The following is a 26,821-nucleotide window of genomic DNA, read 5'->3' as shown; positions in this document are numbered from 1 at the left end:
TGGAATCAAATTAAAAGTATTTTTCGATATGCTTTTAGCCCTTTAGATGAATTCTTATCTTATGTAAAACCTCGATCAGAAATTCCGGCAAAAACCCTAGTCGATAAAACCATGACACTTGACCAGGAAAACAAAATCCAAGAGGCTACAAAAAACCAAAAGAAGTCTCTTCTTCCTCCCTCCTGTTCTGGTATTCAAAAGAGAAGATACAACCATCAGAATCATCATAATCTTCAATTTGGTATTGGGTTTAAAACCCCTTTCAAAGTTCTTCGCTTAGGGGAAGTAATGGCGATGGAAGTGGAGGAGATCGTTGACAACTCAACTATTACCTCTCAGCTGACTGATACAGGTAGTTCTTGCAAGAAAACTGAATATGATAAAACTGAACATGATAAGTCCGGAGTAGATAAGCTGCAAGAAAAGGTTAGGGAAGCAGATGCTTCTATCCAAGGATCCGAAACAGATCCAAAGAATGAAGTAGAAGTAGATTGGCGAAGGGTCAAAGCTACTGCATCTGTGCTATCTTACATGAAATCTAGGGCAAGAAACTTGGTTGTTCCACATTTAATCAATGCTTCTTGTGGGACCAGACATGAAGGTGTTAGACTAGTTGACAAGAATGGTATACCATTATCTGATTGGTTGAAGGATGCAAATATTTCTTCGTCTCACAATCTAGACGAGCAGACATGGATTCAAACTGATAATAGATATGTTTCTGTCAATGAACACGATGAAGCTTATATTGCTGAAATACTGAAGTCTGTACGAATGGTCATATATGTGATGGAGGTTCTTGTTAAGAGGATTATTATGGCAGAAACAGAAATATATATTGAGAAGGAAAAGGTTAAATTGCGTCCAGAAGAAATTAAAAAGAAGGCTTGCCAAATAGAAAACATGTATGCGAAAGTAGAGAAAATGGATAAGTTCGCGCCAAATACAAATTGTATTCTGAATGAAATGCGTCAGAAGGTAGAAGATATGGTACATGAAACATCTAAACAAAGGGAACGAGCTTCAAAAAATGAGCAAGATCTTTGTCGTGTAAAGCAGAATTTTGAGTCATTGAAATCTTATGTTAGTAGTCTTATCAGCGTAAGAGAAACTCTTCTTTCTTCGGAGAAGCGGTTTCAAACAATTGTCAAAGTTAATGCCCATCACCTGCTCGATATAATGTTTCTTCGAGGTTCTTCACCTACTCGATTATTTCAAGTGAAGACAATGGGGCCTCCTCAAAGATATAAGTCAGCCGGAAGAACATGTGGTGACTTTTCTCATGTAATTCCTAACTTAACATATTATGATCGAGTTTTGGTTTATAAGCATCACGAAGACGAACGTGGGATGATTGTTCAAGCGAAGGATTTGAAAGTTGATTTTTCCATCAAGAAGGAGGTGGTATTTTCACCGCTTTTGTTCAAAGATGATGGGATATGGTATTTTCAAGTTCTGATTAACTCCGCCTTATACGTTTTGGATGGGAGGACGACATTCATCGTTTTTCCAAGAACAAAGAAGGTAGTATATGTGGTTTCTTTCGTCAAATTAAAAGACGATGGACGATGTCGCAACTTATTGGACGTTTATACGTCGGTATTGCTTTTGCGAGTATCTTGGCAATATATGTTTCACATTATAATTGGTGATATTGTCAATATTTTTCTTCTTTGGATTTTCGTCAATTTTCGTGAAAAGTGGGAACTAAGGATTGCCATCAAACTCGTCGCCGAAGTTACCTTCAACATCGCTGATATATATCCTCATTACTTGGACGGTCCGCTTTCTGACAACACCAACTTGGGGGCAAGTTGTTCCGCAGCGGGGGAGTATGATGGAGACCATCTTCCTATTGGGCCTCACGGCCATGGTGATAGTGGGCCTCACGGTCAAGAAGCTACATTAGCGTAGTTTCTATAATTAAGTATTTAGGGTTTCCATAATTATGAGTCTTAGCAGTCAAGGAAAGTATTATTAGTAGTTATCTTATTTCCTTATTTGAGTCTATCTAGGAAAGTACAATCTCTATATAAGAGAAGTCTAGTCTGTCTTTGTTAACCAGATCAGAGAATATTATCAACCAAGTTTATTATTATTCAAGTTATTAATCAAGTTTATTGTTTATCGTTATTTTATCAGTTTTATTTCGTTAGTTTAGTTTATTAACAATGGTGGATTCCATTACTTTTACGTTTCCGCAACAATCTACATCACCAAATTAAGTACGACAAGAATGATATTTGTTGTAATCACGTAACTGAAATACATCAAATTTTAATGTCTAAGTAAGCGAAGTTTCAAAACACTAATAAATATTGATTTAAGAAATTTGTTGAAGTTGTGAGCCTCATAAAGATCGAGTGGTAACATATCAACGCATCCTTTTCGGGGGGGGTGGGGGGGTGCAATATCAGAGTATAAGTTACCAAGTGACAGCATTTCAAACTAACAAATTCTAACATTCATCGCGAAACAATTATATTTACCTCATTTTAGTATAACTAGCACATATGTTAGTTTCTTGACTAAAATTAGTACTTAGACAATTTTATATTCTTAATATTTTGATATTTTAGTATGCTAAACTTTCGAAAACTAACGATTACGTATTTGCTTAAAACTGAAAGACAAGCTAACAAGATTGAAAGTGAAAATTAAAGAGTAATAATATTATGTTTTCACAAAAGAACTGACGGAAAAGTTATCTTGGAGATAAATTGAGGGTTAAATTTGTGTATTGGTCACAGACTGAGGGTCAAATTGTAATTAACTCAACAAAGTATGATCTTAGACTGAAAAAAAAACGTAATTTTAAAAGTAAACTAATTGTACGGCAGTGATTTTGTGAAATCCAATCAATCCCATCTCGGTCTATTCTTTGCGATCTTGGTTAGTCATTCGCATTGTCTGTCTTCTCTCTCAAACACTCCTCTCATGTCTCATCTCTAGAGAGAGAAAGAGAGAGAGAAACTAGAGGCTTGGTCATCGTTCTCATCGTCATCGTTCGTCGTTATGATTTATGAACCACCACCAACAACTTCCCGGTAAACCATCCTTCTCATCATCCTCACACATGGGGGAACAACCTCAATCCCAAACCCAATCCCCCTCCTTTCACCACCACTCTCGCCTTGACTCCTCCGCCACCACCACTTCCCCTTCCACCACCGCCGCCACTACCACCACCACCACTTCCCCTTCTACCACCACCACCACTGCTCCTTCCCCTTCCGCTACCACCACCACTGCTCCTTTCACGGTCGCTGCCATCATTACTCCCACCCACTTTCCACCACCACCAGCCCCACCACCAAAAACCGAAGCCACAGCTCTGCCGAAGATTCCACTTCGACCTAGAAAAATTAGAAAGCTTTCTTCTGATTCAAGTACTTCAGATAACAACTCCGATTCTAATTCCCAACAAGAAATCAACAACAACAACAAAACCAAGAACACCAAGATTATTGTGCATCAAGTGAGGAGAACGCTTCCTCGGATCGTCGCCAGGACTTTATCTTGTGAAGGTGAACTCTCAGCAGCTATTCGTCATCTTAGATCATCCGATCCAGTTCTAGCTCGAGTAATTGATGTTCATCAACCTCCAACTTTTGATTCTTTTCATCCTCCATTTCTTGCCCTAACTAAAAGTATCCTTTATCAGCAACTCGCTTTCAAAGCTGGTACTTCAATTTACACTCGATTTGTTTCTCTTTGTGGTGGTGAATCTGGTGTTGTTCCTGAATCTGTTCTTGCCCTAAACCCTAATCAACTTCGTCAAATTGGGGTTTCTGCTCGTAAAGCTAGTTACCTTCATGACCTAGCTAATAAATATAAAAATGGGATTTTGTCTGATTCATCAATTATTGATATGGATGATAAATCTTTGTTCACAATGTTAACAATGGTGAAAGGAATTGGTTCTTGGTCTGTTCATATGTTTATGATTTTCTCTCTTCATAGACCTGATGTTCTTCCAATTGGGGATTTGGGTATTCGTAAAGGGGTTCAATTACTTTACGGACTTGAACAATTGCCTCGTCCTTCTCAAATGGATCAACTTTGTGAAAAATGGAGACCTTATAGATCTGTTGCTTCTTGGTATATGTGGCGTCATGCTGAAGTTAAGGGACCTCCTTCGACGACAATCTCAGTCGTAACTGGTTCGTCTTCGCAGCAACAACAACAACAGCAGCTTCAGCTTCAACAACAACCGTACCCACATCAACACCAGCTCCAACAACAACAACAACAACCATTACAGCTTATTGATCCTATGGGTGGAATTGCGAATCTCGGGTGAAGTTATCTTCTTATTACGGTTTTCTATATTTGATATTTGTTCTCCTGTTATTGTTTGATTCTTAGGTGCATGTATGTGTCGTTTGAAACTTTGATTGTTGAAATTGCATGTTACTAGAACTTAATTGTGAAATGTGATCATTGTGAAATCAGGATTGTGCCTTTGAGCTAAATGTTGAACAGGTTGTAACTTGTTTCCTTGTCTTTGTAATGAATATTGAGCTTTGGGCTTGAATCTATTAAGGGAAATCGTCTTTTGCGACTTAAAGTCAGATTGGGGCTTACGATCGAAACTTACGAGTATTGCTACCCGACAAACTTCGCCTTGATGCTTATGAGCTCTAAACATTTTCTGCGCACCTTCGAGAACTTGAAAAATGAAATGAAAGAACCTTTAATTAGCTCTAGAATTTAGTAGTGGATATGTTTTTCTTTTTTCTTTTTTCTTTTCTTTTGTTTCTTAAACTAAATTGTGCTCATCGTTCCCATGTCCTGTGTTTCCTCCTTATTTTCATGTTTGACTTATGTCTTACTCGTGTAAATGTTGGATTAAGCATCTTGTGCCCTTGTGTTTCTTCTAGATAAGTAGGCATACTTGTATTGTTTTTCTAGCTAAAATCAGCTCAGTGTCTAATGGGTATATATGGACCGGTCATCGGTAAGCTATCGATTGGCGGTTGCGTTGTGAATAACAGCTTCACTTAACTAGGGGTAGCTTTTCATGTGAGAGTGAAAGAGTTAAAACAAATCTTTCTTTCTTTATATGCAAAAGAGCTTATTTCTACATTTTAATGAATACGGGGAATTAACCTTCTAAGGAACTCACTGCCAAGGAATAAAATTTTGGTTTTGGTGGAAACTTCGGTCAGTCCCGAAATGGAAATATTCCGGTTAGTGTGGAGATTTATGTTGTTTAGCGTGAGGCGACACGAGGCGACAAACCCATCGCCTCGCCTAGGCGCGCTTAGTCGACCGCCTCAAACAAAGGCAGCAGACTTCAAACATATATGAATTAACAGAATAACAGTAACACATACATACATAACACAAGAATAACTAAATAAACACCTCAAATGTCAAACATTAAAGATTATAATTCTAACATCAAAGCATTCAAAAGTATTCAAAAGCATTTAAACAAGCAATTAACCAACAAAAACACGTATTAAGCTATGTTTCATTAATAGTTTAAGTAATAATGAAGATTTAAAGAAGAAGAAGAAAGTAAAAGAAGAACAAAACACTAAAATAGATTGTGTTAGAGAGATAGAGTGAAGCCGTGCTAGAGAGAGAAAGTGAAGAAGAAAATAAAAGTTGAAAAAATTACCTTTGGAGAAGAAAAGGAGAGTTGTTGGAGAGAAAAGGGAAGAACACTTAGAGCTAGGGCACAAAACGAACCAGTCGTTTTGAATTGAAGTTAGAAAACTATTCTGATATGCTGTTGGGCTTGATTGAAAATTTTTAAAATTTTTTGATGGCACCAACCAGCTCGACTAGAACCTGAGCTCGCTTCCTCGAGGCGACTAAAGGCGCTCGCCTGAGCGTCTTGAGTCGCCATCCGGGAAAACCAGGGGAAATCGCCCATATAAGAGGCGACCTCCTTGCTAACCTGGCGCCTTGGTCGCTTAAGCGCGCCTTTGACAACATAGGTGGAAATTTTAGAAATCCATGGAAGTGATAGAAATACGATGCAATTGTATAGAACAAGATTATTAAACTACAATGAAGCATAAAAATGATGTATATAATTGATTAACATAATCTATTAGTTTTAGGGGGGTATTAACACTTACACAGTTACGCCCGCGGGTAAATTGAATAACTTCTTGAGTCTTGACAATAACACACACCCAAAAGATAACATTCTTACTAATAATAGTTATTAGTTAATAGATTTTGTTAGTTTGAGAAGGTATCGTCAATTACACAGTTATATCAGGGGTGTTACTAAGATAAAATCAATTTAGGCAGTTAAAGTAGTGGGTAAATAATCCAAATAGATTTAAAAAGCATTAAAAACATAACATGAAAATCAAGAGATATCTAAGAATGAAGAAGAAAATGAAGATGAAGGAAATGATATGTTTTTAGTTTTAGTTTCTCTCGGTGTTTTGCTTGATTTCAATTTTGTCGGTGGAAATTTTGAAGTTTCAATCGATTTCGGTCGAAATTTCCCTCATTTCAGTGGAAACTATGCAGGAAGTAGTTGTAAGTGTGATTTCGTTCACCTTATCTAAATTTAGGAAATATTTCTGGAAATTTCATTCCTTGCTCGCTGCTAATGTTCTCGTTTTTTCTTCAAACGAAAGCTTCCGAGCATTGGAATTCAACTCCGGAGTTTCTACGAGCTCTATCGAAAAAGATAATCTTCAAAGGATTTGATCTGATTCCTTGTTTCCAGATGAGCAAGGACCTTAGACCTAACAATGCGATGCTGCATCAGCATTTTGAAACTTCTATTTTCCAGTCTACCGATTGCCCCCTTAAGCTTAAAATGAAAGAAGATATCGTAACTGAGTCTGATCTGCTTTCATTTTTACCTGCCTAGTTTCCATCTTTTAAGTAGGAAATAATTTGTTCTGCTTTCAAGTTTGATATGAATATCTTTCATCAAAAAAAAAAGAGTTTGATATGAATATATGTCTCCTTCCCTTGGTAGAAGTAGGAAACAATCCCTTTTTTTTAGTTACTCTTGAGTGTTAGATATTTTTCTTCACTACACTAAGAACTTTACCCCTTTCGTCTACTTTATCTGCTTTCATGTTAATATATCTCTTGTTCGCTTGCTTGGTTTACAGATTAATTCGGTTCATTTGTTTTGCCTGTTTTAACTTGCATTCTAGGTATTAAGTGTCTGGTTTCATTGGTTTGAATAGGAAGAAATTTGTTTCAATCTAGTCAGTCACGAAAATAGTGTTTTTTTTTCTTATCTGAATTGAGGTTTTATATATTACTGAATGTTCCAGCTACTCATCTGCTTTCTGTTTCTCTATTTTCTCTGTTATAGTTGCTCATGGGGTCCGTAATCAAACAACCCATATGAAGATGGTCGATGAACCTTCCAATTACTTTCGCTGTGCCTTATCCCTCAATCACCTCCGAAGAGTTGGATGGCTATGTAATTTTAGAAAGGAACTAAACTGTGCAAGGATCCGGCACAGAAAATTCGGATAATCGAGAGATAAAAGGCTTTTTATTCTGGTATGTTCTCTTTGTAGTATAGTATCCAGTTTTAATAAAGATCAAATCTACTCAATTCAGTCATTACTTGTCTAAGAGTGTCAAAATTTAGCATCTGAAATTGAAAACATTTACCTCTTCACTTGGAAAACTCTATAAGTTGAATTTACTCAGAGGTTAGTGATTGCTTTTTGTTCTTGTTTTTTTATCAGGGAAGATTGATGACTTTGTCTATATTTTATTTAAATTGGATGAAATATTTAGCTAAATGTAATTGATGATAAAAAGAAAAAAAAACGTGTTTTTCCCTTGGTCAGTTTTAGTGGAGACAATTAGGTTTTTTTTTTGTTTGTTGAAGAGAGACAATTAGTTGGAAGATCAAATATCTCTGTTTTTTTTTATAGATTGGTCATCTTGGTCATAGATATGTTTTCTGCAATTCTTAGATTGGTCCCACCATTCACTATACAGCAGATTGCAGGAGATTTGCCCTTCATATATGTAGCATGCATGCCTTTAATCATGTAGTATAAGTACATGAACTACTATGAAATATACCCAACTAACCTAAAACCCATGATGACAAACCTTTAGGTCATGATACACTGATGTTTGGGGAATGGGAATGCACTTGGAATTGCATTCTAGAAACAGAGAAGGGGCGGGTTTGCAATTTCATTTCTCTTGAATTGTCAATCAAATAATCTAGTTATAAAATCAGTCAATCATATTCTTGACCAAACCAAATACAAGATTGCGGTTACTAGGAATCACATACAAGATTGTTATTCGTGTCTCGTTTGGGTCTTTTGTACAGTCGCTATGTTCACGTGAACTGCAATGGTTCGATTCCAGCATGTTAGGGGGTTAATAACCAATTTGTAGTGTTTGATTAATGGATTTCTTTTAACCAAATTGAACCTTTCATAGTTTAGTTTAGTAACGGAAATGTGTGTTTCTTTAAAAAAAAAAATTGTTATGTCCTCCACCATTCTTTTCTTGTTTTTTTATTTCTTGTAGTATCTTATTTCTTTTTATAAAATATAGATGTTTTAAATATATTTTTACGTTAAATATACAAGTAGTGGGCCCTTTGGTATAGCCGTAGATAGAAATGTGAAGGTACTATTGGGCCAATAGGGGTCTCCATTGTTCCCAGGACCTAAACCGAACAGTCGTGTTTATGCCTGGAAGGGAAGAGCAAGTTGAAGGAACAAATTTTATACAAATTTGAGAATCACTAATTAAAATGGCATTAAAAACTAGAATTCCAATGGCATATCTTGTTTTTGAATTCTATTTTGATTGTTAGTTGTCCCTCTCAAAAAAGAAGTGCCCCACCCTCCAAGCAATATCTGGCTCTTATATCACTTTCCATTGTATAGTGTCTTGCCTATTTTCCACCAGAGGGTAACCCCTTCTATTATTTGGGATTTAACACACCTTTTTAAGATATTTTGTGGAGGAGAAAGAGAAAGGTTCCCTATGATCACTTTCTCTCTAAATCTCGTCCGACCTCGTCACCCACCCAGGATTCAGTCAGGAGAGTGGTCAGGCATAGTATCATGTTTGAAGTTCTTAAGGTCATTGACTAGTGTTGATTGTTAAGCACTAAAGAGCCTTAACGGATCAACCAAAATCCGTTAAAACTAAAACTTTTGTAGGGAAGAAAATAGATAATGGTTGCAGATCCGATCGGTGCATGAGAGAGCAAGGAGTTCCCCTCTCATTCTCCCTCATTTCAGGTGAAATTGAGAAAACATGGAACTTGAAGATTTAAACAGAGGATCATGAAGATTGTCAGACAAATCTTCTCTTTGTTCTCGTTCTCCAAAATATTCAGATAGTTTTAAAGGAATTTGGCTATTTTCGTTAGTGTTAACGGCATTTGGCTATATGTTAGTGGTTCGACTAAGTGTCTCATTGTTACTTGTTAGTTAATGCTCCTAACACGAAAAAGTGGCAAAAAAATCCTATCTTTTCCCCATATCCCATTTTTTCATAGCTAACTACTAAATTATTACTTCTATTGTTTTTAGTTGATGTCCTTGTACTTCTTTTTCACATGTAATGTTATGTGTCACTTTCTTAGCAACATAGAATGTGGGTTATATTGGTCCTATCCCTTGTCAGACTAGTTTTAGTAACATTTAAGTTGGTTGTCATCCAACTTAGCTTCCAATTGACTAATGAGTTGAGAACTTGTTGGAATTTTATACTGTTCTCGAGGGACTATTCCTACATGTAGCCTTAATCTCTCTAAACTAAATTTATGTCTTTTTATTTGAAGTAGTATAACATCTGTTGATGAACTTATCTTTAATGTTGTGTTGTGGTGAGGAGTATAAGATTATGTGGAAAGACAATAACTATTCTGACTTTCAAGATCTTTACGGGTCATCTCACCAAAAAAAAAAAAAAATCTTTATGGGTCGAATTTGAAAATTATCTCTATCTTTTGATCAATGCATAAAGAGCCACCTCACTTTATTAATATAATTCGGATTTTAAGACATGTCACAACATATTATGATGGCTGATACTATTATAAAGTGTGCCACACTGCCACTTATGCTAAGATGGGCCAAATCTAACACAAGACAAGTTTGTCAAGTGTTATCTGACTAAGGAAAACTTCATTTCGTCTGATGGAATTACACAAGAGACTATCTCTTCAAGTACTTAAGAAAATTGGAGGAGTCTCCCCACTCTAGCATTATGATGGAACTGAGGAATGTTATTGCTAAAGCTCAATTGCAAGGCCCCTTTGCACTCACTCCACCTAAAAATGGTTCCACTTAGATCTCAATTTTATTCCAGCTCCTGCTCCTTACTCTTGCTCCTTACTTCAACTCCTTGTTCTTGCTCCTGTTCGTCTGTTCCCGAGGGGGGAAACCTGCAAAGGGTTCGAAAGCCACTCTGACGCTCAAGCCAGTCAGGGTGCTGTTTGCAGTAAAAGAATGAATATTGATTGATCCTTTTAGGGGCGAGTTGTGAGAACTCTGAGTTTCTTGTGATCTTTTTGGGGTAAAGAGATCGTGTTTTGTGAAGGACGATGTGGGGGGTCTTTTATAGGCGATGTTAGGCAGACTGTGATTAGTGACGGTGGTGAGGCGGTTATCGTCAAACCGAAGGAGAAATTTCCTCTCTTGAATATCTAGGGTTTCTCTTAGAGTCTATCCCGGATCTTTGATAAGTGGAAGTTCCTAAGTTCAAGGATTCTCCGTAGACATCTTGCCGATGTGATAGACTCTAAAGGAGAAGTTTCCTCCTTTAGATACGTGGAGTCCAAACTAGCTTAAACACTTCGAGATGTGTAGCCGACTGAGATCTTTCTGGAAGTTCCGGGATTAAGTCGGTAGGTCGCTTGGCGTTGCTGCCTCCCTAATTTTGAGCGTAAGACACTGGTCGAACCTGTGCGGACTCCCCTTACTCCTTTGAAGACCCCAGGGCTGATCTGCCCAGTCCAAGGGCGTTTTGCAGGGCTGGTTTCTTCTGGTCGACCTCCCAGTTAGGGGAATATTCCGTGGACCATCACGGGCTCAGCTGTCCTGCTACCTTAAGCCGGGTTGATCCAGTATACTACAGGTCTGATCTTGACTCTTCAGACGTTAATCAACGTCTAGACATTTTGTGCATCATCAGTAATCTTCTCTAATAGGATGATGACTTCACTTGGTCCCTCGTAGTCTCCTGCATGCCCCTTCTGCATCATTCTAAAGGGTGAACTTGAGTATACAGATCTCCATCTTGAAACTCCACCTCTCCTTATCCATCAGTTTCTACTTGGTGACTCTCTCCAAGTAGGTTGTGGCACAATCAGAAGAGAAGTTTTTCTTTTGACGAATATACAGAATACACTAAAATTGATACTACATTTTTTGGGAGGTGTCCACACATAGTTATCAGAGTGGTTGATAGTGTTAAATTGTACGGGTGTGGTTCGACTCCCAAAAGAGGTAGAATTCATGGTTATTAAAGTTAGACTGTAGTTGATTTTTCAAAAAAAAGAACTTCGGAAAGGTGCATAGCCACTTAACACAAATGGGCGCCTCATCAATTATTCTAGGCGCCAAAAAAATCTCAGAGAAGTAAAATTAAGGTGCTGTTTGTTTTTTAAAATATTTCAGATCTGAAATCTGAATTGACCCCAATTCAGATTTTAGATGTTCGTTTTTGTTATTTAAGAAAATCTGAAATGTTGGCTGAATGGAGTCCACATCTGAATAGGCTGGAAAGTAGGCCACTTTTTTCAGACTTCAAAATAAGTCTGAATACAAAAGCCCAAATCTGAAATGAGTCAAATGACACTAATAGCCCTACAAATTACAAATATTCTCATATGGTCAAACATTTTACCACCACCACCGGAAAAACCACCACCACCACCGGAACATACCACCACCACCACCACCACCGAGACATACCACCACCACCACCAGAACATACCACCACCACCACCACCACCACCACCACCACCACCACCGAAACATTAACAAATCGACACCGGGACCACCAACACCACCACCACCACCACCCAAACGACCACCAGAAAAAACCACGACCACCACAGGAACAAGCCACCGCTCATACAACCACCAGAATAAACCACCACCACTACCAAAGGAGCAAACACCAACACCACATGAAGAAACCACCACCACTAACAGAATCCGATAGTCACCACAACCAAAAACCTAACAGACACTACAGATCGGTGAGGGAGAGATAGAGAAGGTTTGACTCACCCATCTGGAAAGAGAGAGAGAGAGACTAAAGATCGGTTAGAGAGAGAGGGACTTCCATTGTTGGATCTCCATGTCCGAGTTCCATTTGTTAGAGAGAGGGAGGCTGAAAGAGGGAGGCTGAGAGAGACGGTAGAGAGATTAGGGTTTACTTTAGTTTAGGTTTTGGTTTCCATTTTAATGCAACAAGAGGGAGGCTGAGAGAGATAGGGACGGTAGAGAGAAATTAGGGTTTAGGTTAGGTTTTGTTTTTTTTTCTTTTTATTGCAACCAAAGGAGTTAGGAATTAGAGGTTAGGCTTTGTTTGTTTAAAGTGCCAAACAAGGGTATATATGTAAAAGATTAATTTCAGACTTAATAATTCAGATTGAAAAACAAACATGCTAACTTATAAATCCATTAAGTAAATTCAGACTCAGCCAATTCAATTCAGCAAATTCAGATTCAGACACCAATAAAAAAACAAACAGCACAGTTCCAAAAAGAGTAGGGGACAGTTTTTCAAGGTACATTTAATGGGATTACACAACAGAATAGACTACCTCTGCCAAGTGATAAGGTGCAACTACTATAGCCCTAGAGTAGCCAATTTAGCAGCTACTCCAATTGTACGGTTGAAAAATTAGTCAGTCATCATCTTCTAAATCCCGAAAAATCCGTGGTAGTTGAGGATGAATTATGAGTACACTACTCACACGTGTCGAGTTCGAGCGTAGGTTTGACAGGATAAGAGTCACAAACATGGCACGCTTTCATTCCTCCAAACAGATTAATTACAGAACCGGTCTTTCAACAGATGATGATGCTTGACAACTCAGATAAAAGAGAAATTCAAATTTATTTTGGAGAGACATTCAAAATTATCAATAACAAAATAAGTTGATAACTTTTGGTCAATGTTTTTTTCTTTAGAGTAAGGGGTAGTGGAGCGAGACTTTCACAGACTTTCATAGACAAAATGTCCCGTAGACATTTCAAGACATTTCGGATGAGTTATTATAGACAACATGTGTTCATAGACATTTTCAAGACATTGAGAGTTTGTAGACAAAATGTCTTTATAGACATTTCAAGACATTTGATCTATAGACAAAATGTCCTGGGGACATTTTAAGATCTTGAGTCCATTGACAAAATGTGTAATGCATATTATATTTGTGCTAATCAAAAATATATTTTTCGACTTTTGTAGACATCTGTGAATATTTGTGGACATTGATGGACATTTGGTAGACATTTATTATTTTAATATTATTATTATTATTTAATCACATGAAATAATATATTTATACTAACATTTCAAAAATATATTTTTCGAGTTTCGTAAACATCTGTGAATATTTGTGGACATTGATGGACATTTGGTAGATATTTATTATTTTAATATTATTATTATTTTTTAATTACATGAAATAATATATTTATACTAACATTTCAAAAATATATTTTTCGACTTTCGTAGACATCTGTAAATATTGTGGACATTGATGGACATTTGGTAGACATTTACTATTTTAATATTATTATTATTGTTTAATCACATGAAATAATATGTTTATACTAACATTTCAAAAATATATTTTTCGACTTTCGTAGACATCTGTGAATATTTGTGGACATTGATGGACATTTGGTAGACATTTATTATTTTAATATTATTATTATTATTGTTTAATCACATGAAATAATATATTTATACTAACATTTCAAAAATATATTTTTCGACTTTCGTAAACATCTGTGAATATTTGTGGACATTGATGGACATTTGGTAGACATTTATTATTTTAATATTATTATTGTTGTTTGATCACATGATGGACTTCAAATGTCTCTTGTTTTTTGAAAGACATTTTGGCTTCCAAATTTGTCCCAAATCCTTCACAAATTCATCAAACTATGAAGTCCACCAAAGTCTGGGACATATTTTGTCTACAATCGAATGCCTCGGACTTTCATAGACTCTCAAATGTCTGGATTTGAATGCCTCAGACTTTCGTGGACTCTCAAATGTCTGGATTTGAATCCCTCAGACTTTCGTGGACTCTCAATTGTCTGGATTTGAATGCCTCAGACTTTCGCGGACTCTCAACAGTCCGCGAAAGTCTTGCTCCACTACCCCCCCCCTAATTGTAGTATTATTAATGAAACAAGTACGATTACAACACTTGAAAGTGATAATACAGACATGAAAAACGAAAATAACAATCAAATTTAAATCAGTTTTTCTCATTTTGTGTCTTCGACAGTGGACATCCTTCTCCGTGGTACGAGGAAAAAAGAGATACTTCAAAGAACATGACTTTACTATGTCAGAGCAGTTGTCTACTATTCGATCCAACAAAGACCACCACTTAAAAAAAAAAAATCAAACAATACCAGTTGAACAAGATGGAAACAGAAAATCAAAACTTTAACAAAGTCTTGAGAATTCTTTAAAGTGGAAATCGAAGATTCCAAGGTTACCCCCAGTATTCTCTCGATAGAGAGATCATGTCCCATCACAATCAATAGAGATTATAATTGGACACATGGAAATAGGGTTGGTCAATGTGACTGAAAAATAAGAAATATTTTAGGCGTATAAAATTTCGTAAAGTAGAAAAGCCACTTTTCCTTGAAACATATTTTTCTTTCATGTTGTGGGTAGAGATTAGTCGGTGGGTTCTCTGCGGTCGACCTTTACATGAATTTATTTCTCCTCTAACACTTCTCGTATTCATCTTTGTGTCTCTCTCTCTCTCGCTCTGTCTCTTTTCCCTCTCTCTCTCATCTCTCTTTCTCTCCATCAATTTTCCTTCCCATTCTCTCTATGTTTCGACGAAGAAGAGGGTCATTCACCAGAATCATTCGCTAATTTTCTGACGAAGGAAGGGTTCATTCGTCGAGAAATCAAGAGAAGGTTGCTTCGCTTGGATCTGGTAACCCAAATTAAGACGAGGATTCTGATGCCCTCTCTTTCGACAAAACTTAGAGAAAGCGAGCGAAGGAGAGAGAAAGAGAAGAAAATGAAAGTGGTGGTGTGCCATAGAGTGATGATGGTTTCGAAGGTTACGATAGCGCCGAAGTTGATGGTAACATTGAAATTGACAGATCCACTAGAGTAGATGGTGGAGTATATATTGGTGGTGGGAGGAGAACATGAGGGAAAAAATCGAAAAATATAAGGGGTGGTTGGGTGTCTGGTGGAAACAAAATATTACGATCTTTTTGCTTCCACCCAAAAGTTTGTACGTTGAAAAATGAAAAACGTTTCCCCATAACAACAATATTTCTTCTTAATTAATATCCTATTGTAGTTAAGAAACATATGTTACTATGTAAGTCAAGTGAACTCCGTGATCATTTTACAAGATGTTGGGTTAAGTGTTCATTTTCTTTCAAAGGCTAGTCTGGTGGAGTCAAACGGGTCGGGTGGTCCGAGGCGGACCTATGTTTGGGTTGCGGGTCTGTTTGGGCATGAGCTAGACCCACTTTTCTGTTTGCAGTGTCAGGGGCATCAACTAGTGTGTGGACGTGGGTCACCCACGACTGACCCCAACTCTGAACAAATAATTTAGGGTCAACCCTGGGTTAGACCAAGATATGTATAGTACAGGTAAGTCGCCCCCACCCCTCCCCCACATGTGTAGTCTAATTGGGCAACCTGTGTCTGTAGACGAGCCAGGGCTCGACACACGTGTGTAGGCATGTCGACCTAAGATGCACCTATAGATGGGTTTCTTGGTTCGTGGGCCTACTTGCACGAGGCATGCCGACATAGGTCAACCCATTTGACACCAGGTTAGCCACATAGACACTTAGAACGAGTTCAAATGATTTATTCATTATTTGCTATGATTTATTAACTGTTAAGTTTGTAGCCACGAACGGCAAAGCAGGATATTAAACTGCTGGTAGTAGAGTATTCATTTTTATGTGTAAAATTGTTCTCACACAATTGATTTTTTTTAATGAAACTAGGCACTTGCCTATCTCTATTCACTTTGAATCTTTAGGTTCAAGCGAGCTTTGTCAATAGCCACTTGACCCATATTACATATAGGATTTTCGATCAGTTCATCGTTGGTTGCTGAATTCAAATTAAAGAGTGACTACGCTAACAGATGCGCTACTTGATTCGCTTATCTAACACAATATAAGAAGGTACAATTACGAAGTTTTGAGACGTCATTCTTGATCTCCATTAGAATAGCTCGAATCTTTCATGGTATTGTCTTTCATTGTTTCGCAAGCTTCAATAACGTATAAAGCATTTCCCTCCACTAAACACTAGTACTGGTGTAAACCTGATGCTATTCTTATAGCTAGTCTTGTTGTTTTTGCTTCCGCTTCCATAGTCGATGAGGTTATTGTCTGATTTCTTATATTTCGTTACACAAAGTCAAGGGAGATGAATTTTAGATCCGGGGGTTTTTGAGGAGAGAGAAGGAGTTGAGTGACGTCATCAGGCGATAGTCTTCCCACTCTCCTTTTTCCCCAAAACAACTACAAACCCTAGAAAACACCATCAAATCCACCATCCCAACCCTCTTAATCACACATGCAAACATCCTCCTAAACCTTATACAACCAATTACACATCACAGTAACAATTTCTTACTTCCTAGAACAACAAATAGCTCCCAATCAACCACGGTTTTTCTGAGGAAAATACTACCACCAGCCCTAATTCGGCCAACAACTTAACCAAATCCACATCCATAAACTAAATCAAGTACATCAAACTCCAAAATTACTAGATTTTCTTAACCTACCTCAGCAATCTGGCAACAATCCAACTCCAATCTACTAGATTTACCCAATTCAGAGTTTACAGCAAGCACTTCTTAAGAAATCGTCTCAATCTTCTCTCGTTGGACTACCTGAGAAAGAACGACACATAGTACCAGAGAAGATCGCTTAACACAACAATCGAATTCTACCTCTAGCTAGACGGCACAATCCACAATTGATCGAGGACGGAACAGGAGCAATAAAGAAAACCCTAATACCAACTGATTATCAGCTAAGCCAGGGAAGTAAAACATCACTCAACTCTCTTTAGCCATTAAATTCCGTGTATTTCCTCTATCTAATACTAGATTATTGTTTGTCCATTAGGGTTTTGCATGAGGTGATTTATTTATACTAGTTTTATCGTGATTGTTCTGGCGTATCTAACCTATTAGCTCATGTTTAACCTGATGCTGTATTAATAGGTCTAGATTTCTTTCTTAGGTTGATTAGGAGAAGCTTTAGTTTATAAGTAGTTTTATTTTTAGCTCTGTTTAGAGTCAGTCTCTTAGTTCAGTTTGTCCTAGTTTGTAGGTTTTGTTGAGTGGGTGTTGGATTAGGTATCTTGAGTTCATGTGATGCCTTCTTCATCTATGATAAGATAGATGAAGCATATTCTATGATACCTTAGTTTGTTGTTTTCCTGTTGGTGATGTTTTGTTAAGATAATTATCTTTTGTTGATTAGTAGGCTGCTATCAGGTAGTCTTTAAGACTGTTAATTACTTCTTAATTACATCGTTATATTTTGTTGTTCTTCCTGCTCAATAGAACATATTTTATATATTAGTGGTTTTTTACTTATTAAGAGTGAGATCTTAGGTTAATTTTGTGAGTTAGTGCCCTCCTTTCGATTGCTTGAGAGTGAACAAGATTCGGCCCATAGGCCATTTAGATTCTCTCTCGTTAGCGTGGGGAGGGTGCTGTTAGGGTCAATTTGGGGTTTGTCTCCTTCAGGAGAGGGTTAGACACTCGGCCGATCTCCTTTTTATCCCTCAGTAATAGGCTGCCCAACTTCCTTCTGGCTATGGACACCCCTAACACTTGCCCTTCGATCCTGAGTTGGAACGTAAGGGGCATAGGTAATTTCATTACTAAGAAGCATCTCTTTAGACTTATTAATAAGCACAATCCTGATATTATCTTTCTAGCAGAAACTAAAAATAAAGCTCACATCATTAACAAGAACATTAAAATTCATAAGCATTATAATAGTCATTTTGTCGACCCTCAGGGTAAATCGGGAGGGCTAGTAATGTATTGGAAGCACCACTTAAACACTAATATTCTTTACTCGGATAATAATATTATACACGCTAAAATCTTAGATCATCATAATAACGGACACACTTTAATTACGGGCTTTTATGGCTGCCCCTATAGTAAAAATAAACTGAAACCTTGGAAAACGTTGAAAAACTTGAATATAGATAATGACATCCCCTGGTCTGTCATCGGAGATCTTAATTCTATTCTAGACATGAACGACAAGGTTGGGGGATCCTATGTATCCACTTCCCACATGTCCAGTCTTCTCTCTATCATCAATAACCTTGAGCTCATGGACATGGGTTTTAAAGGTTGTCCCTATACGTGGAGTAATAAACAATATGGGGATCATCTTATTCAAGAGAGATTAGACAGAGCGCTAGTCAACATTCATTGGTTGACAAAATTTAAGAACTCTAGCTTATCTCACCTTGAAATGGTCGGGTCTGATCATCTCCCTATCCTTCTTGAGGATAACAATGAAATGATTCAGAAGCCTAAACCGTTCAAATTCCTTCGAACTTGGATGTCCCATCCGGAATGTCATGATTTCATTGCCGGTAAATGGAACACCAATAACAATATTCAACATGAACTTAAAAACTTAAGTAAGCATCTCACTAAATGGAATAAAAATGTTTTTGGGAACATAGAGAGAAATATTAACGATATTACTAATAGGCTACAGGTTAGTAGCAATAAAGCGGAGATAGCTAGGCTAAATGATCAACTTAATAATTTGTATCTTTATCAAGAGAGTCTGTGGAAAGAGAAATCTAGAAATGACTTTCTTTCAGTAGGAGACAAGAACACTAAATACTTTCACTCGCAAGCTATTCAACGGAACCGGAACAACAAGATCAGGGCTATTAAGGATAATAATGGTGATTGGCACGAAGATCCTATTAGCATTCAGTCGGTCTTCACTGATCACCTCCTTAGTATTAACACCTCCGAAAATACTATTACGTCACCCAACATCCTTAATCTTTTTAACCAATCCATTACACCCCAACAGAATGAGCTTTTAATAGCTTTTCCTGATGAGGAGGAAATAAATAATGCCATCAAGAATCTGAAGAAAGAGGCGGCCCCAGGTCCAGATGGCTACCCCCCTTTTTTCTTCCAGACTAACTGGGACACTGTTAGGTCAGATATTAATCAGCTGGTTCATAATTTTTTCCTCTCATCCACTTTACCCCCCGAATCGAATCATACTCACATTTGTCTTATCCCGAAAACTTTGACCCCCCAGACTCCAGCGGATTATAGACCTATTAGCCTCCTTAATACTACCTATAAAATTATTACGAAGATCTTAGCGGATAGATTTAAAGTCACCCTTAATGATATCATTAATCCCCTCCAAGCAGCTTATGTCCCGGGTAGGCAGATTTCAGACAACATAGTCATAGGTCAGGAGATAATTCACTCCATGAAGAAAATGAAGGGAGCGACAGGTTACTTTGGTTTAAAGCTTGATATGTCCAAAGCCTTTGATAGGATATAATGAAATTTCCTTATAGACATCATGAGAAAGCTAGGTTATGCCGAGCATTGGATAAATATGATTCATAGTTGCATCTCTACTGCTTCCATGTCAGTGCTCATTAACGGTCGCCCTGGACCTATTTTCTACCCTTCCAGAGGCATCAGGCAGGGTGATCTCCTCTCCCCTTTCCTCTTCACTCTCGCCATGGAGGGTCTTAGTACACTGCTCATAGCAGACGTCGGAGCAGATACCTTTATGGGTTTTCCGGCTAACAATTCTAGCTTTATGATTTCGCATCTCCTCTTTGCGGATGACTGTATTATTTTCGGTCGTAACTCTATAGATAATATTCATATCCTCAAACAAATTCTTAAAACTTTTAGCGAGTCTTCTGGCCAAATGATCAATTATAAGAAATCTAATATTTTCTACTCAAAAAATTCTCATCCGAAATTTAAGCGTCTTATCATGCGCTCGCTGAAAGTTAAAAATGCTTCTGCGTCGGATAAATACTTAGGGGCGCAGCTGTTCATTGGCGCAAATAAGACTAGAGCGTTCAATGACATTCTTATTCAGATCAAAACCAAATTAGAGAAGTGGAATCACTCATTCCTTTCTCAAGCTGGACGCACGATTGTTATCTCAACAATCGTGGCGGCCGTACCCCGATACCAAATGCAATGCTTTGCCATTCCTAAAGGTATATGCAAAAGCATTTCGACTTTGCAGAAGTCGTTCTGGTGGGGTAAGTCCAAAGGAATTTGTACGAAATCATGGTCCTCCATTTGTAAGCCAAAAGATCTGGGAGGTTTGGGTATACATATTCCGGAACTCGACAATAAAGCTATGCTTAGTAAGCTCGCTTGGAGGATGAAAGCGGAGCCCGATGCTTTTTGGGTAAGATTCCTTAAAGCCAAATATTTCCCTAATAATGAGTACCCAGGTCCAGTTAAGCCACATCACTCTTGGATGTGGAAGAATATCAGGAAGCAATTACTTCAGATTGAAGATTATATTGCTTGGGAGGTTCACAATGGAGAGAAAATCAATATTTGGACTGATAGATGGATTCCAGACATCCATACTCCTCCTACTCAGAGTTTTGACCCTTCGGTGTCTAAGGTCGCCCAATTGATTAGTAATAATGAGTGGAATGAAGAAGCTCTAAACAACTACTTTGATACTAACACTAAAAACCTTATTAAATCCATCCCCATTGATGTGTCGGGGATGGACCAAAGAATTTGGACGCTTACAAATCAGGAAAATTTACAGTTAAATCCATGTATAAATACCTTTGCACTAGTATGAATTCCCCCCATCCACTAAACCCTAATTGGAAATTTATCTGGTCTCTCCCAACTATTCCCATAATCAAAAACTTCATTTGGAAAATCTGTACGAAATCTCTTCCAGTGAGGGATAGAATCGGTAAATATATTAATAATATTTTGATCTGTCCAAACTGCAGTGAAATTGAAACTATCGAGCATGCCCTTCTCCACTGTACTCTTGCTAGGAATATCTGGTTCTACTTCAATATTATATCTGAGAATATTATGAATGTTGCAGAATGGATTTTCTCATGGGAGAACACCCCCTCTTTCAAAGAACCGTCGTATTAAAATCTGCTTGCCACTATTCTATGGATAATCTGGAAAATTAGATGTGATCACTGTTTTCAATATGAAATTAATTCTCTTCCTATTATTATCAATATGATTTTAGCTTTTCCAAAAAATACTTATACCACTCCTAGCATCAAAAACCAATTGCAAGGAACATGGAATCCGCCTGAACCACATTGGCTGAAAATTAATGTTGATGCTTCATTTACCAATGTGAATGAAATTACAGGTATTAGTCTTATTATCCATGACTCTGATTCTAAATTTTTAGAAGCTCATACGAACGTTACGAGAAGTAGAAATAGTGAAGAAGGAGAGGCTTTGGCTATCCTAGCCGGCCTGGAATGGGCGGTAGAACATGATTATAATTACATTATTATTGAAAGTGATAATATCAATATCATTCAGAATATTCAGAACCCGAAGCATGAAGTTCAATGGCAGTCCAGAATTCATTTGCGGAAAATTAAAGAGATTAAACGTCATATCCATAAGGTGAAATTCAGTTACACTTGCCGTAGATTCAACACCCCGAGGGATAAACTTGCTAAATGGGCCAGAAAGAAGAAAAAATCGAAGACTTGGAGCAGAATTCCTTACTTTATGTTTTCCTTGTATTGTAATGACACTTTATTAGCTTAATATAGTTGTATCTCTTAACAAAAAAAAAAAAAAAAAATATTGTCTGATTTCTTAGCGTCATTACAAACTCTCTCACTGCATTCCTACATTAAATTGCAAGAGCCGCCTTCTCATCTTTATATTCCGCATCAAACTTAATTCTCAAAATTTCACTAGATGGTGGAGTCCATGTTGGGAGGGGTGTCCCTTCTAACTTCTTCCGTAAGGTTTGATTCCTTTCGAATAATCTTTGGTCTAGCTGTTTAAGCCAGGGGTCAATTTAATTTGACCCATATGCTTTGATTAGGTTATTTAGCAAAATAGATAAGCCTTTCCACCAATAATGTGGCACAAAATTCAAGCAATAAAAAGAAAAAAAAAACCCAAATAAGTGGTTCCAATATCACCACGTGCTGTAAATAACCCTGACCTCTACTTCACTCCAACATCTCCTTTTCCATTCTTAATTAATTACTTCTAATCAACCCCACTAATCTTTTAAATTAATCTGATTGCTTGGAAATTGTACCCCACAAGGGAGCTATCATATTCTAATTAAACTTTTAAATGCATTGAATCAAACCTAACTGTTTTTTATTGTTCTGTTTCCTCTTTTGACAATAAAACAAACACTTGTGTTAGAATCTTAGGTTCATAAGTGGGAATATTAGTATTCTAATTGTAAACTAATCTAAAAACATTTTATTTACTAATAACAATAAAATATTAAAATATTAGTATTTTTATTTACTACTCTAAATATTAGTATTTTATTAGAATCATTATAAATTATAAAAATATTTACAAAATTTAATTTAAACTCTTTTTGGTTTATGTTGTCTAGGAAGATAGTTGCTCGATGAACATAGAGGAATGGTGTTGTCAAGAAAGAGATTAATGTGAATCAAAGATTAGTATTTTTAAATTAATGTGAATCAAAGATAATTGCTTATTTTTCATATTGTTTTGTGGTGAGTTTTAGAAAAACTGTAGTAAATATGTGTAAAGATAAATAAGAGGGCCAATAATTACTTTCCACATACAAATAAAGCTATTCATCTGCACCCTCATCTGCAACCTTCTCTCTCTAACTTTTCTATTGGGTGATAATACAACATTGCACCACTTCATTACCAAGTACCAAAGCTGTGATGCCAGACAATGACATAAAGAGAGAGAGAGAGTTTTAGAGAGAGGGAGTTAGAGAGAGAGAGAGAGGGAGTTAGAGAGAGAGAGGAGTATGCCAATTGCCAAGCTAGCAAGCAACAACTACAATAGTTAGAACAGAGAAATCAGCATATATTGGAATTTGAAAGAGAGAATCAATTGCAATAGAGAGAAAAAGAAGGAAGAAAGAACAATAAAAAGCCATTTTCTTAGTGAAAGAAGAGTGGAGTTGCAGGGAGGTGAGAGCAGGCGCATAAGAAGCTTGCTTGAGTAGAGAGAGAAAGTAGATGTATATTATAGAGAGAGAGAGAAAAAAAGAGAGACTGACATACACCAAACAAAGACAAATGTTGTGTTGTGGACCACCCAACCACTTCACAACCCCACCAAATTTCAGTACATCTCTTGAGCTAAAGCTTAACCCTAATAAACCTCATCACTCATCAACCATTTCATACCTATTTGATTATTTTAGATTTTCATCTCTCCCCCTCTCTAAATTGGAAATTTGGATCTAACTTGGGATGGGTTTTTTTGTTCTTTAAGGAAGAGGTTTAATTTGGGTTTTTCTTTTTCATGTGAAATTTTAATGAACACTCAAAGATAACAAAATAATTATGGAGAATTTTGGGGGACCAGTTTGCAGGTTGTAGGAGTGGTGAAGAACATGACCTTGTCGGTGGTTTTGCTGTTGACCTCCCATTAATCTCTTCAGATTTACCTTCTTTTCCAATTCAACCAAACTCAAACAGCTTCTCTCTTCCCATAATTACCCCTTTTCATTTGCTAGCTGGTAGGAAACAATTAAACCCTCCTTCAATTTTCTCTCTCTCTCTATATCTTCTTCTTTGCTTGCTTGAATTTTCTTCAAATCTCACTCTTTTGAGTGTTTTTAGTGTCTTCTCAATTACTTGCTTATTAGTTATGGGTGGAATTAGGATAAAGGTTGAATCTTTTTTACAATATTGGTTGGTAGAATTAACATTCACTATACCAAATTAAAAAGAAAGTTAGTTTAGTTAGTTAATTTGTTTTTTTTTTCCTTCTATTTGATCATTTGAAGATATGGGTATGGAAGAGTGAAGCTTTTTGATGTTATCTTCATCTTCAAGAAGAAGAGAGAGAAAGAGTAAATAGAGAGAGAAAGAGAGTTTGGGTAATGGAGTTTAGAGGAGGACAAGACAAAAGAATAGGAAGTGGGATAATTCCAATTTCATCATCTTCAGTTTATAATAATCCTTCAATTTCAATAAGAGAATCATCATTTAGTACTACTACTACTTCAGTGATTTCACCAGCAGGAAATAATGGAGAAGAAAAAAGATCAGATGGTACAGGTAATAATGGAGCTGCAACTTTAAAACCACCTCAAACCCTAGATCACCACCACAACCACCACCATAACCACCACCACCACCACCGGCAACAATCAGTCAGAGAACCAGTGTTCAACAACCAGCCGGATCCAGTTCCTGTCTCAATTGCAGTTGTTGGTGAATCATCTTCCCCAATTGCAGGTGAATCAAAAACCCTAAGAACCACCATTACTACAACACCAACTGCATCTACTGTTCGATATATAGAATGCCTGAAAAATCACGCAGCTAGCATCGGCGGACATGTCGTTGATGGGTGTGGGGAATTCATGCCTAGTGGTGAAGATGGAAGCCTAGAAGCTCTAAAATGTGCAGCTTGTGAATGTCACCGGAATTTCCACAGGAAAGAGGTTGATGGGGAACCTCAATCTGGTCATAATAGTTATTACCACTATAATCGAAACAATGTGGAGAGAGAAAGTAGGGTTCCACCACCACCATTACTTCAAGCACCAATTCAACAGAACCAGAAGTTTCAATTTGGGGTGCCACCATCAAGGCCAATTCAACCAATGATGATGTCCTTTGGTGGTGGTGGTGGTGGTGGTGGTGGTGCCACCGAGTCGTCCAGTGAGGAACTCAATGTGTATCATTCAAGTGGAGTCCCTGGTTCAGGGCAACAACCACCGTCTACATCGTTTGGTGGATCAAAGAAGCGGTTTAGGACTAAATTCAGTCAAGAACAGAAAGAAAAGATGTTGGAATTTGCGGATAAGATAGGGTGGAGGATACAAAGACAAGATGAGGCGGAATTACAGCAGTTTTGTGTAGAAGTAGGTGTTAAGAGACAGGTTCTTAAGGTTTGGATGCATAATAATAAGCACATTTTGAAGAAGAAAGAATTGTGAGAGAAAGAATTCATTTTCCCATTTAGAGAGAGATATGAGAGATGAGATTAGAGAGGAAGTAGCCGTATCTGTTCGGACACCACACCGGAAGTGTGTTGAATCAAGAGCAGACCATAATCACGTTTATTATGGTTTTTTTTATTCCGCCTCTCCTCATGAGAGGTCAACCCCATACAATAGGTATCGCGATGCGAAGGGCTTTGGTTGGAGAAATAGAAGGAACATGTATCACACGTGCAAAAATTGTTGTTATTTAACATGTAATTGTTCTTCATTTATATCGGAATCTTTGATCACTTCTTTACTTCAGTGGGCAAATTTTCCGCCTAAACTGACACACTAGTCTTTAATAAAAACAACCAGTATTGTGCGACTCGGTCAGGCGACTCTCCGGGGTTCTACTACCTGTATTCTTTGCTGCAATATCTTTGGCTAAATGTCATATAGATCGAGAAAACTTGAAGGAGTTTAGCCACATAGTTTTTAGACATATCATCTACCTTCAAAACTGTTAGTTTATTCGGTTGACGATGTCATGGTACTTAATCTCCATGAAACAGGTTCGAATCCAATGCGCAGTCAGGGCGTCCATGGACTGCTGCTTGAGTGCCATGAGCTAATGTCATGGTACTTAATCTCCATGAAACAGGTTCGAATCCAATGCGCAGTCAGGGCGTCCATGAACTGCTGCTTGAGTGCCATGAGCTATGTTATTTCTCAAACAAAAGTAACCTTTCGCGCTACATGCAACCTCCCTGGTTGCATCCTACGACAAATCCTTTAATGACATGTTCTCTCAGTTTCCCTTAAACATGAAGCCAAAGGGAGACTCCATCTTGTCCTCGTAGATGAGGTATTTTCTCAAGTAGAGATTCAGCAACTTGAAACACTCTTTCGCCCTTGGGTGTGGTAATTCGATTACCTCATAAATTCGGTCCATGATTGCAGTCTCAATAGCACCTTGTCTTGTTGGTTGCAAGTATAAGAACTATATCTCCTAACTAATTTCCAATTTGAGAGAGCAACACATTTAGTGCACTCTATTGAGCTTCACTCATATGGCCTGTCAGTAATATAAGAAACAAGTGTTAAAAAAGATTTTTCTACTGGGGAACTTGAAATCGTGGAAGTATAATATGCAGAATATCTCAAGACAAGAATACCTTAATGTGGCGGAAATTATGATAATTCTAACTTTTAGGAAGGGTTAGTTTTCTATATAGAGATATCCTCCTCGCTTCACAGAAAAGTCAGCCATTGGTATCAGTTCCGAAAATTTAAACTCTATAAAAAGCAATTGTATCACACATTGGCACCATAAATATCGTGTGTGTGTGTGTGTGCGCACGCTCAAGCTGCAAGTGTCGTAGCTCCTCCAAGAGCCATACAAATTATTTACTTTGGTTAGTGAGTAATTC

At 37.4% G+C, this 26,821-nt stretch overlaps 2 protein-coding genes and 1 pseudogene across 4 annotated transcripts; all 3 read left to right on the top strand.

Annotated features, from left to right (window-relative positions):
- The first annotated feature begins 288 nt into the window (after window positions 1-288).
- On the top strand, window positions 289-2,621 carry LOC147545238 (uncharacterized). The gene is made up of 2 exons (XM_086635813.1): window positions 289-1,524; window positions 2,580-2,621. Exons 1-2 carry the CDS (start codon window positions 289-291, stop codon window positions 2,619-2,621), a joined length of 1,278 nt encoding a protein of 425 aa, XP_086491939.1.
- A 284-nt stretch (window positions 2,622-2,905) lies between these two features.
- LOC147545237 (uncharacterized) lies at window positions 2,906-7,751 on the top strand. The gene is made up of 2 exons (XM_086633960.1): window positions 2,906-4,299; window positions 7,310-7,751. The coding sequence occupies exons 1-2, from the start codon at window positions 3,023-3,025 to the stop codon at window positions 7,326-7,328; spliced, it is 1,296 nt and encodes a 431-aa protein (XP_086490086.1). The 5' UTR covers window positions 2,906-3,022; the 3' UTR covers window positions 7,329-7,751.
- Window positions 7,752-23,049: 15,298 nt separating this feature from the next.
- On the top strand, window positions 23,050-25,707 carry LOC147545236 (zinc-finger homeodomain protein 6 pseudogene; annotated as a pseudogene). 2 transcript variants are annotated; one of them, XR_015223695.1, is made up of 2 exons: window positions 23,050-23,195; window positions 23,243-25,707. The product of XR_015223695.1 is annotated as a zinc-finger homeodomain protein 6 pseudogene, transcript variant X2 (transcript). The 2 variants fall into 2 exon arrangements; XR_015223694.1 differs by having other exon boundaries at window positions 23,088-23,195; window positions 23,239-25,707.
- The last annotated feature ends 1,114 nt before the right edge of the window (window positions 25,708-26,821 follow it).

The sequence above is a fragment of the Eschscholzia californica genome, unplaced genomic scaffold (genome assembly GCF_041429995.1).
Source record: "Eschscholzia californica isolate CP2 unplaced genomic scaffold, dmEscCali1.0.p SCAF_4, whole genome shotgun sequence".
Taxonomy (NCBI): Eukaryota; Viridiplantae; Streptophyta; class Magnoliopsida; order Ranunculales; family Papaveraceae; genus Eschscholzia; species Eschscholzia californica.
Note: the sequence above shows the minus strand (reverse complement) of the source record. Positions and strands in the feature narration are given on the sequence as shown.

What these genes read in the sequence shown, in the direction of transcription:
- LOC147545238 (XM_086635813.1), top strand. Translation starts at nt 289, where the DNA reads ATGGCGATGGAAGTGGAGGAGATCGTTGACAACTCAACTATTACCTCT. An exon ending in TTTTTCCAAGAACAAAGAAG is followed by an intron (nt 1,525 to 2,579) that starts GTAGTATATGTG and finishes TTGATATTTTAG; the next exon opens with TATGCTAAACTTTCGAAAAC.
- LOC147545237 (XM_086633960.1), top strand. Translation starts at nt 3,023, where the DNA reads ATGAACCACCACCAACAACTTCCCGGTAAACCATCCTTCTCATCATCC.